This window comes from Scyliorhinus torazame, chromosome 17, assembly GCF_047496885.1.
Source record: "Scyliorhinus torazame isolate Kashiwa2021f chromosome 17, sScyTor2.1, whole genome shotgun sequence".
In the NCBI taxonomy this organism is placed as follows: Eukaryota; Metazoa; Chordata; class Chondrichthyes; order Carcharhiniformes; family Scyliorhinidae; genus Scyliorhinus; species Scyliorhinus torazame.
The window spans coordinates 158,398,940-158,410,422 of NC_092723.1; the positions used below are offsets into that span (position 1 = coordinate 158,398,940).

The following is an 11,483-nucleotide window of genomic DNA, read 5'->3' on the forward strand; positions in this document are numbered from 1 at the left end:
GTAGCACAAGAGAGTGCAGTTACAATGAGACACATTCTACATTTTTCCACTAGAAACGTAAAACAGGAATTTACAAAAGGAAACTGTCGACAGGATGTGCATGCAGATGCAAAATCTCAATTATATTAAATTGACTTTTTTCATGCAAAAGGAATGTCAAAAAAAGTAAAATTATTCAGGCTGCCTGCTTCAGAAATTCAGTCACAAATTAACAAGTAGTTTTCATTTACCGAACTTCCTAACTCAATAATTATTAAACACTCTCTCACGCCAGTCAGTTTCCTTAGCCTTTTCAGTGCGTGGATATGAAGTTGACTGAGTGACAGGAAACAAAGATCAGTGGTGAATGGTTGTGTTACAGACTGGAGAAAGGTATATAGTCAATATTAGTTTCACTGCTTTTCTTGATCTATATTAATGACCTAAACTGAGTGTGCAGGGCCCAATTTCAAAATTTACAGATGATACAACTAGATTGAGAACTGTGAGGAGAATAGTCGTCGACTTCAAGAAAACATAGACAGGCTGCTAAAATGGGCGAACATGTGACAGATTAAATTTAATGCAGAGCAGTGTGAAGTGATACATTTTGGTAGGAAGATTGAGGAGAGAGATTTTAACTTAAAGGGTACAATTCAGCAGCAAAAGAGGGACCTGGGGGCATTTGTGCATAAATCATTGAAGATGGCGGGACAGGTTGAGAAAGCAGTTAAAGGGACATTGGGGTTTCTGGGCTTTATAATTAGAAGGCAGGACTTTCCACACAACCCACCACATGTTTTGCGGAGGCAGCCCGCCATTAGTCGGCAACGGGGTCTTCTCGTCCCGCTGTTGACAACAGAGTTTCCTGTTGAACACACCCCATTCACCCACGAAACCCCCAGTGGGGGTACGTCGTCAACAGGTCCGGAAGATCCCCCCAACGTGAACAACCAGGAAATTCCAGCCAAAGAGTACAAGGCAAGCAAGCTATGATGAACCTTTATATATCTCTGATTCAACCTCATTGTGTCCAATTCCGGCACCACTTTAGGAAGGATGTGAAAGAGTGGGGCAGGTGCAGAAAAGTTTTACTAGAATGGTCCTGGGAATGAGAGTCAACCACATGCTGTGGACCTGTAATCACATGTTGGCCAGATTGTATAGGGATAGCAGATTTCCTCCGCTAAACAGTATTAGTGAATCAGATGGGTTTTTACAACAATCCAGTAGTCTCATGATTATTAATACAATTAATATTTTATTCCAGATTTATTAATTAAATTCAAATGCCGGCAACTGCTCTGGTGGAGTGTTGGTCCGGGTCCCTGAATTATTATCACTAATATTACCACTGTTGGGGGCAGGTTAGCTCAATTGGCTAGATGGCTACTGTGTGGTTCAGAACAACATCAACAATGCAGTTTGATTCCTGTTCCAGCTGAGGTAAACTTGGGGACTCCTCCTCGCTCTGCCCCCAAGAGTGGAAGGGAGTGACAAAATCTGTGAAGAAAATAGTTCAGGATGAAGCATCGGCAGACAATGAGCCAAGGGCCTGATTTTGGGCAGAGTGCACAACACTCACTCATTAAACATTACCACTATGATATCACCCCGTTCAGTTGCAAGGATAGATTGGAAAAGCTGGGGCTGTTTTTTTTTTTAAAAAGAGGAGGATTTACAGATTTAATAGGGGCATTTAAAATTATAGGGTTTCAGACAGGGTGGGAAGGAAGAAACTGGTGAAGTGACTGCCCTTGACATCAGGGCAGCATTTGACAGAATGTGGCATCAAGGGGCCCCAGCAAAACTGAAGTCAATAGGAAGCAGGGAAAACTTCGAGTTGGAGTCACACCTAGCACTAAGGAAGATAGTTGTGGTTATTGGAGGTCAATCATCTCTGTCCCAGGATGTCATTGCAGGAGTTCCTCGGGATAGTGTCCTAGGTGCAATCATCATTAGATGATTCATCAACGACTTTCCCTTCATCATAAGGTCAGAAGTGGGAATGCTCACTGATAATTGCATAGCATTCAACACCATTCGCAACTACTCAGATACGCAGTCCCTGACCATATACAGCAAGACCTGGATAACATTCAGGCTTGGGCTTATAAGTGGCAAGTAACATTCAATTTACACAAGTGCCAGGCAATGAACATCTCCAACAAGAGAGAATCTAACCATCTCCCCCTAACATTAAATGGCATTACCATCACTGAATCCCCATTATCAACGTCCTAAAGGTTACCATTGACCAAAAACTGAACTGGACTAGCCATTTCAATAATATGGCTGCAAGAGCAAGTCTGAGTTTAGAAATTCTGCGACAGGTAACTTCCCCAAAGCCTGTCCACCATCTGCAAGGCACAAGTAAGGGGTGCGAAGGAAGGGCAGCATGGTGGCGCAGTGGTAGCACTGCAGTCTCACGGCGCCGAGGTCCCAGGTTCGATCCTGGCTCTGGGTCACTGTCCGTGTGGAGTTTGCACATTCTCCCCATGTTTGCGTGGGTTTCGGCCCCACAATCCAAAGATGTGCAAGGTAGGTAGATTGAACACGCTAAATTGCCCCTTAATTGGAAAGAATGAATTGGATACTCTAAATATATTTTTTAAAAAGGAGTGCGAAGGAATACTCTCCATTTGCCTAGATGAATGGGGTTCCAACAATCAGGGGCTGGTTTAGCTCACTAGGCTAAATCGCTGGCTTTTAAAGCAGACCAAGGCAGGCCAGCAGCACGGTTCGATTCCCATACCAGCCTCCCCGAACAGGTGCCGGAATGTGGCGACTAGGGGCTTTTCACAGTAATTTCATTGAAGCCTACTTGTGACAATAAGCGATTTTCATTTCATTTTCATTTTCAAGAAGCTCAACACCATCCATGACAAAGCACCCCGCTAGATTGGCACCCCATCCACCATCTTCAACATTTACTCCTTACAGTGAGTATCATCTACAAGATGCAGCAACTCCTTCAACAGCACCTTCCAAACCCATCACCCTCAGCACCATAAGGATAACAGCAGCAGATACATGGGAACAGCACCTGTACGTTTTCCACCAATCCACACACCACCCTGAATATGGAACTAAATCACTATTTCTTCACTGTCACTGGGTCAAACCCTGGGAACTCACTTCCTAACAGCAGTTGTGGGTGCTATGGTTTAAGCAAGTGACTCAGCACCACCTTCTCTAGGGCAATTAGAGGTGGGCAAAAAATGCTGGCCTAGCCAGCGGCACTCACCATCCCATGATAAGGATTTTTTTTTTTTTTAAACTGTTCCTATTGATGGAAGGATGGAGAACCAGAGGACAGCAATTTGAGGTAGTTAGCAAACTGAGGAAAAACGTATTTACACAGCAAGTGGTTAGGATCTGGAACACACTGCCCAAGAGTCTAATGGAGGCAGATTCAATCGTAGCTTTCAAAAGAGAATTGGATAATTATCTTTAAAAATTAAATATACAGAGAAAATTCTGAGCACTGGTACTGCCCGAGTAGTTCTCTCAATGAGAGCTGCCACAAACTAAATGGCCTCCTTCTGTGTTATAACCATTCTATGATATGCAGCAAACGTGTGGATGCTGCTAAGTACTATAAAAACAAATCAGCAAGGAACAGAAGAGAGGGTCACCATTAATATACAGGATGAAAATATATACTAGAGAAAAACATTCTACATAAAAAACTTCTATGAGGCCCATACTCAAGGATTCAGTGAACATATTTCACCAGAGTAGCTCCCTCCAAACTGTCCATCGAACACTCCTGAGGCAGGTATAGCACAGACTAAATACTGAGTAAAGCTTCCTCCACACTATCACCATCTAACAACCCTAGGGTTAGTACACCAAGTCTTAGATATAGCTCATTTTTGTGTTATGGTGTGAACTTGATACCCTTGTGCATTTAAGGGGGGCTTAATGCATATATGAGGGAGAAGGATGTCAGGGGAGAAAGAGGTAAAGTGTGTGGAGGAGGATTGTATCAAATAGCAGTGAACAGTTGAGCGAAATAGCCTGTTGTTCGGTTGTAGATTCAGGGTAATCAGGTGTGCGACCAAGTGTAAACGTTAGTCCCCAGACAAGATAACATCAGTAATCCAGGGCCTGAACACTTTCATGTAGGCAGCGCTTCATGTGCACCTCCTTTAATCTAGTCTATTATTACATTTGCTGCTCCCAATGCGGTCTACTCTACATTGGAGAGACTAAATACAGACTAGATGACTGCTTTTATACCTGCCAAATACCTTCAGTCCATCCACAAGCAGGACCCAGATATTCCGGTCATTTGCCATTTCAACTCACCATCCTGCCCTCACGTCCACATGTCTGCCCTTAGCCTGCTGCAACGTTCCAGTGAAGCCCAGCACAAACTGGAGGAACAGCACCTCATCTTCTGATTATGTACGTTACAGCCTTCCAGACTTAACATTGCGTTCAACAACTTCAAACTGAACTCTCTCCTTCACCTTCATCCCATTTTTATTTCTATCAATTCATTTTTTCCATCTATCCGTTTTCCCCTCACCATTGTTCCCCCTCCCCACTTGGGCCATCTGTTCCATGTTCCTAGATGTCCTTTGACACACTGTTTACTTTTGTTCTGCCATTAACACATTCTGATTTATTAACGTGCCACTATCAGCATCCCTATTAGCCACCATGCCATTTGTTTTCAAATTTAAAGTAGCCAATTATTTATTTATACCAATTAAGGGGCAATTTAGTGTGGACAATCCACCTAACCTGCACATCTTTGGGTTGTGGGTGTGAAACCCACGCAGACATGGGGAGAATGTGCAAACTCCACATGGACAGTGACCCAGGGCCGGGATTCGAACCAGGGTGCCCAGCGCTGCAATTCCAGTGCTGACCACTGCGCCACATGCTGCCCCTTTCTTTGCCATTTTTGATGTCTTGAAGAGTCTGTGCCTCATGTCTATTGAATTTTCTATACCGAGCTTCCAGTTGCGGCAATGCAGAGCTAAGTCACACGTTCGGCAGCTCCCACTTGGAACGGACATTTGGGCTCTTTTCAGGGCCCCCAACAGCATTTTTTCAACATTTCCCGGTGTGGGAAGAAAACTGCAACATCCCCCCGACAGCGTATGGCTTGGACCAGGGGCGGGGCGACTAAAAAAGTGGTGGTGAACCCAAAGAAGGTGCGAGGGAAGTGCAAGATGGCGGTGAGCGGGGACCAGGCAGCGTGGATGCAGTGGGCGCAGGAGCAGCAGAAGGTCATTCAGCGCTGCTTCAGGGAGCTCAAAGGGGACCTGCTGGAGCCGATGAAGGCTTCTATTGATAAGCTGCTGGAGACCCAGACGACCCAGGGGGTGGCGACCCGTGAGGTCCGACAAAAGATCTCAGATAACAAGGACGAGATCTTGGGCCTAGCGGTAAAGGTGGAGGCGCACGAGGCGCTCCACAAGAAATGGCAGGAACGGTTCGAGGAGATGGAGAATTGGTCGAGGCGGAAGAATCTGCGGATCCTGGGCCTCCCGGAGGGGCTGGAGGGGCCGGACGTGGGGGCCTATGTGGTCACCATGTTAAACTCGCTGATGGGAGCTGGGTCCTTCCAGTGGCCCCTGGAGCTGGAGGAGGCCCAAGGCTAACGAGCCGCCGCAGGCGGTGCTGGTGCGGTTTCATTGGTTCACTAATCGGGAGTGCGTACTCAGGTGGGCCAAGAAAGAGAGGAGCAGCAGGTGGGAGAACGCAGACGTTCGAATATATCAGGACTGGAGCGCGGAGGTGGCGAAGAAGAGGGCCGGGTACAATCGGGCGAAGGCGGTGCTGCACAGGAAGGGGGTGAAGTTTGGCATGCTGCAGCCGGCGCGACTGTGGGTCACCTACAAGGACCAGCACCATACTTTTGAGTCTCCTGAGGAGGCGTGGGCCTTTGTTCAGGACGAGAAGCTGGACACAAACTGAGGGTCGGGATGGGTGATCGGGATTGCTGTTGGTGTGTTACATTTTGAGGGGGGGGTTCTTTGCTCTTGTTTCTTTTTGGTTCGGTGAGGGTGGTTAGGGTGGGTTGGGCACTGTTTTGGGTGGGTCTGTCGGGTGGGCTCTTGGAGGGGGGCAAGTAAACGGAGTAGGGGTGGATGGCCGGTAGGGGGGGGATGGGGCCCCACGGGGGAGGGGGAGGCCCGAGTCGGGGGTGAGGGGACTGGGCCTGCAAAAGGAGCAGCGCCAGAGGAGGCGGGGCCAGGCAGGTGGAAAGTGCGGGCTTTTTCCCGCGCTGGAGGGGGCGGGGCCAGGGAAGCGAGGGTTGTTTCCCACGGTTGGGATGGAAGGGGGAGGCGGAGAGCCTGCTGATGGGTAATGGAGGAGGAGGGGAAGTCCCACAATGGGAGGAGTCGAAGGAGAGGCGGGAGTGGCTGGGGTCAGCAGGAGTCAGCTGACTTGCGGGAGTGCAATGGGGGGAGCAAAGCAGTTAGGAGGGGTCCTAGCTGGAGGGGTGTGGGGGGGAACCGGGTTGCTGCTGGTATGGTCAAGGGGGAGCTGGAGCGAGTAGAGGGGGTTGGGACAGGGGTCTGCCGCCGTGGGGAACGGGCTGGGTGTGGGGTGCGGGCGCGTGGCTGGCCGAGGAGGGGTTATGGCTAGTCGGCGGGGGAGGGGGGCGGGTAGCCCCCTGATCCGGCTGATAACCTGGAATGTAAGGGGACTGAACGGGCCGGTTAAGCGGGCCCGGGTGTTCGCGCACCTGAAGGGGCTGAAGGCGGATGTGGTCATGCTCCAGGAGACACACCTGAAGGTGGCAGACCAGGTAAAATTAAGGAAGGGGTGGGTAGGTCAGGTGTTTCATTCGGGGCTGGGTGCCAAAAACCAGGGGATGGCGATCTTGGTGGGAAAGAGGGTGTCGTTCGAGGCATTGAGCATTGTGACAGACAATGTCGGTAGGTATGTAATGGTAAGTGGTAAGCTGCAAGGGGAGAGTGTGGTGCTGGTCAACGTGGACGCCCCGAACTGGGACGATGCGGGTTTTATGCGGCGCATGTTGGGTCAGATCCCGGACTTGGAAGTGGGGGGCCTGATAACGAGGGGGGGGGACTTTAACACGGTGTTGGATCCGGCAATGGACCGCTTCAGGTCTAGGACAGGTAGGAAGCCGGCAGCGGCTAAAGTGCTGAGGGGGTTTATGGACCAGATGGGAGGGGTGGACCCTTGGAGATTTGCAAGGCCGGGGGCTAGGGAATTTTAATTCTTCTCGCATGTTCATAAAGCCTATTCCCGGATCGACTTTTTTTATTATGAGCAGGGTGCTGATAGCGAGAGTAGAGGATACCGAGTACTCGGCGATAGCCATTTCGGATCACGCCCCGCATTGGGTAGACCTAGAGCTGGGGGAGGAGAGGGACCTGCGCCCATTGTGGCGCTTGGAGGTGGGGCTGTTGGCGGACGAGGTGAGCGAGCGGGTCCGAGGAAGCATAGAGAGATACCTGGAGGCCAATGATAATGGGGAGGTCCGAGTGGGGATGGTCTGGGAGGCGCTGAAGGCAGTGGTTAGGGGAGAGCTGATCTCCATTAGGGCCCACAAGGAGAGGAGAATAAAAGGGAGTCACTTTAGAACAGAGATGAGGAGAAATTTCTTCAGCCAGAGAGTGGTGGGTCTGTGGAATTCATTGCCACAGAGGGCCGTGGAGGCCGGGACGTTGAGTGTCTTTCAGACAGAAGTTGATAAATTCTTGATTTCTCAAGGAATTAAGGGCTATGGAGAGAGAGCGGGTAAATGGAGTTGAAATCAGCCATGATTGAATGGTGGAGTGGACTCGATGGGCCGAATGGCCTTACGTCCGCTCCTATGTCTTATGGAGAGAGCAGAGCGAGAGGGAGAGGCTGGTGAGGGTAGACAGGAGGTACGCGGAGATGCCGGAGGAGGGACTGTTGCGGGAGAGGCGTAGCCTCCAGGCCGAATTCGACCTGTTGACCACCAGGAAGGCGGAGGCGCCGTGGAGGAAGGCCCAGGGGGCGGTTTATGAATATGGGGAAAAGGCAAGCCGGATGCTGGCGCATCAGCTTCGGAAGCGGGATGCAGCTAGGGAGATCGGGGGAGTTAAGGATAGGGGAGGGAGTGTGGTGCGGAGTGGGGTTGGTATCAATGGGGTCTTCAAGGACTTCTATGAGGAACTGTATCGGTCCGAGCCCCCACTGGAGGAGGGAGGGATGGGCCGCTTTCTGGACCAATTGAGGTTCCCGAAGGTGGAGGAGGGACTGGTGGCGGGATTAGGGGCCCCGATTGGGCTGGAGGAGCTGGCCAAAGGGATAGGGAGCATGCAGGCGGGGAAGGCACCGGGTTGAAGTTGAAATTTGCCTTAAGAGGATCGGTGCAAGGATTTTTCAGGCGGTGGCAGCAGTTCTTGGACTTCCTGGCAGAACGGTAGACAATGGTCAGCAGCAGCAGCAACCCGGGAGGTGGGTTCTATTTTATTTTTGTTTGTCTATACTGGGGGATCTGAGGGTGTGTATATATTTGCTATGTGTTAATTCGGGGGGTTAATTTATTATTTATGTATAGGGGAGGGGGGCATGGGGTTGTTTTATTTTGTTCTGTATTTAATTCTATTGGGTTCCTTTTACATTTCGTTGTTGATATTTTGAGAAAACTTCAATAAAAATTATTTATAAAAAAATAAAAAATACAATTTTTAATGTTCTAGGCCGCACTCTTTGATTTTTTGACAATGTTGTTGTTGACATATTGTTTGCACTTCAGCGCCGTGCTCCTGATCTACCTGGTGTGGAGAGGGCTGGGGAAGGCAGAGGAGCCCATGAACCTGCTCCTGGGGCGAAGCTCGCTATTGACAGGTCCAGGCAGCGGACGATCGAGGGGGTTGTCCGGCTGGACTGCCTTCCCATCTTATGCGGCTTTATTCGCAGCCGGGTATCCCTGGAGAGGAAGCATGCGGTGTCCATGGGCATTCTCAAGGCCGTCTGCGCCTGGTGAGTACCGCAGGGGTTGGATTGCTTTATCGATCCCTCTTTTCACATTATGATTTAATGCTGTTGTTTCCATTCTTTTTTTGTTATTTTCGGGCCAGTGCCCCTACCAGGAGGGCAGCACCTTTTAACAACCCTCAGTTAATTTCTGTTATTCTATTTAATAATAATCTTTATTAGTGTCACAAGTAGGCTTGCATCAACACTGCAATGAAGTTACTGTGAAAAGCCCCTAGTTGCCACACTTCGGCACCTGTTCGGGTATACCAACGGAGAATTCAGAATGTCCAATTCACCTAACAAGCACGTCTTTCGGGACTTGAGAGGGGAAACTGGAGCACCCGGAGGAAACCAGCAGACACGGGGAGAACGTGCAGACTCCACACAGCGACCCTAGCCGGGAATCAAACCCGGGTCCCTAGGTGATTGGCCCAGAAATAAAGCAACTAATTAGCCTTGATCATCCCTATTTACGTTCCTTTTGTCTTTCTGTCCACCTCGATCCTGCTCCGTGCCCCCTCCAAACAGTATAAATTCGACCCTATTTCCAGTTCTCTCCAGCATTGACAAAGAGTCATCCAGATTCAAAACATTAGCTCCAGGTCCCTGCTGATCTGGCAAGACATAATCAAGAGTTTCAGGTCGATGACCGGGTTCTGATGAAAAGTCATCGACCTGAAACTAACTTTCTCTCTCCTCCGATGCCCAGCAGAACTACCAGGATCTCCAGCTTAGTCTGTTTTTATTTAAGATTTCTAATATCCATCGTATTTAGTTTTTGTCCCAATATAATCAAGCTTATTTTAAAAATGACTCCATTTTCGTATAATTTGCAATCCTTTACATAGTCCTTGAATGGACAGATCAGACTGAGCTGGATGTGTGGGGGGCATAAGGATGCTTTCTGCAGCGCAAAACTACAACCCCAGAGGTCCGTGCGGCAAGGATGGACTACAGCTCCCATGATGCCCTACGCCTGCTACCTCCAGCTGGGCTGCGGAGGAGCAGGCAGGCCCGAAGCGCCGCACGGCCCCAACCCCAGCTCCAGGAGGTGGGGGGGGCGCGAAGGAGGTGCTCAAATCACCCCTCAGGAGCCGACAGGGCGAATCTTTTCGATATTTTTTAAAAATTGACCCGACCGTCCACACATTACACCCGGAAAGTGACCACTGGATCCACGTGCGCCCCTGGGGCGAGGAGGAGGGGAAGGTGGATTGTTTGGACTCCCATTGAGAGGAGGAGGAAAGAGAGGGAGAGTGATAGGTGTCCGGGAAGTGGGCGCACCAACTTCCCCCCCGCCCCCCTTTACCTAACTCGGGCAGCGTGGCTGCAGCGCTTCCCACGTGGGTGTGTTTGGAACCTCCGAATGTATCCATTCCGCTTTGGAACGTTGCCCTAGAACCGCCGCGTTCCAAACCCCGAATCCACGTGGAACCCTTCCTGCAGCCCCATCATTCAGCAAATAGCAAGAACGCCGCATCCCCCACCTCTTTCTCCTCCTCCTCCTGGGGCTCTGCAAGCTCCTCCATGCAGACAGCAGATGGAGCCTTGCTTGTTAGTAGCAAAAGAAAAAAATGATATCTATATCCATATTTATAAATGGGGAGAGAAAAGTACACACCTACAGAGACCGCCTATCACTTCTTTCTCACTCTTCCTGAAATCCTGGAATGAAGGTACCTTTTGAGTCGGCACCACGAAATATTCCATGTCTTGCACCTGGAGAAAAGAATTGTCCAGAAATAATAATCGTGTTAAATAAAAGGCTGGCTGAGTGCAGGTTCTCTGTGTGTTTCCAGCTGATCGCTCTATCAGATGGTTGTAAATGGCGGGAAACAGCTGGTGCTTTCGCAGCACCGCCGCCTCCTTCCGCCGGGACCGGGATTGCATGTAAACAAAGGACTATTCCCCGGTCCTCGCCGAGCTCCCGGACAGGGTGCAGCCAGGTGCCGGCTCGCTTCTCAAAAAGGGGCTTCGTGGGAAGAGGGGACACTTGGGGTAGAATGGGGAAAGAGGAAATGGACAATGATCAATTAGAAAAGGGGGATGTTTCTGCATACGCCACTACGTGTGTGTGTGTGTGGGGTGAAGCGGCTCATCAGCTGACGGGCTGGCAAAAGCTGAGAGGAAAAGCAACAGCTTCTGTGACATTGGAGCAGCTGAGAACACAGAGGCGCAAATCCAACCCCATCCGCCCACTTATTCCGACTCTGCTTTAAAGAGACACAGTCTTTTGCATATTTAAAGCAACATTTGGCTTTCTGTTTTAAATACCGCAGCCTTTTGGGGAAAAAAAGTAATAAGAGAGGAAGGGACTGCTGGGGATTTCCGTGAAGTGCAACAAGCTAGAGAATCTCAATGTTAAAATACCATCTGGTTTATTTTAGTGCCCCATTCTAATGTAGCACAGCAGAAAACAATGTTTTTTTTCTCTGAAAGGGGTGGGACTTTGTTGTACCCGCATTATGTAGCGTGACACTGCCCACCCACCACGAAGAAAAATTATTCAAGGTATTTAAGCACACAATAGTCTGCCTGCCAGTTCTGGTGGTAAGAAG

At 49.6% G+C, this 11,483-nt stretch overlaps 1 protein-coding gene across 4 annotated transcripts in view; it reads right to left on the reverse strand.

Moving 5' to 3' along the window:
• The window catches only part of tfap4 (transcription factor AP-4 (activating enhancer binding protein 4)), a 32,399-nt gene extending 21,585 nt beyond the window's left edge, over window positions 1–10,814 (reverse strand). Inside the window, exon 1 of one of the 4 annotated variants that reach the window (XM_072481428.1) lies at window positions 10,606–10,814. Coding sequence is in view for 2 of the 4 variants with exons in the window: in XM_072481426.1 (XP_072337527.1) it covers window positions 10,547–10,635 (89 nt within the window). In the remaining 2 variants the exon portion in view is untranslated. Of the gene's footprint in view, window positions 1–10,234; window positions 10,371–10,546 lie in introns of those variants that run through there. The other 3 variants (XM_072481426.1, XM_072481430.1, XM_072481427.1) reach the window with 3 other exon arrangements.
• Between the last annotated feature and the right edge of the window lie 669 nt (window positions 10,815–11,483).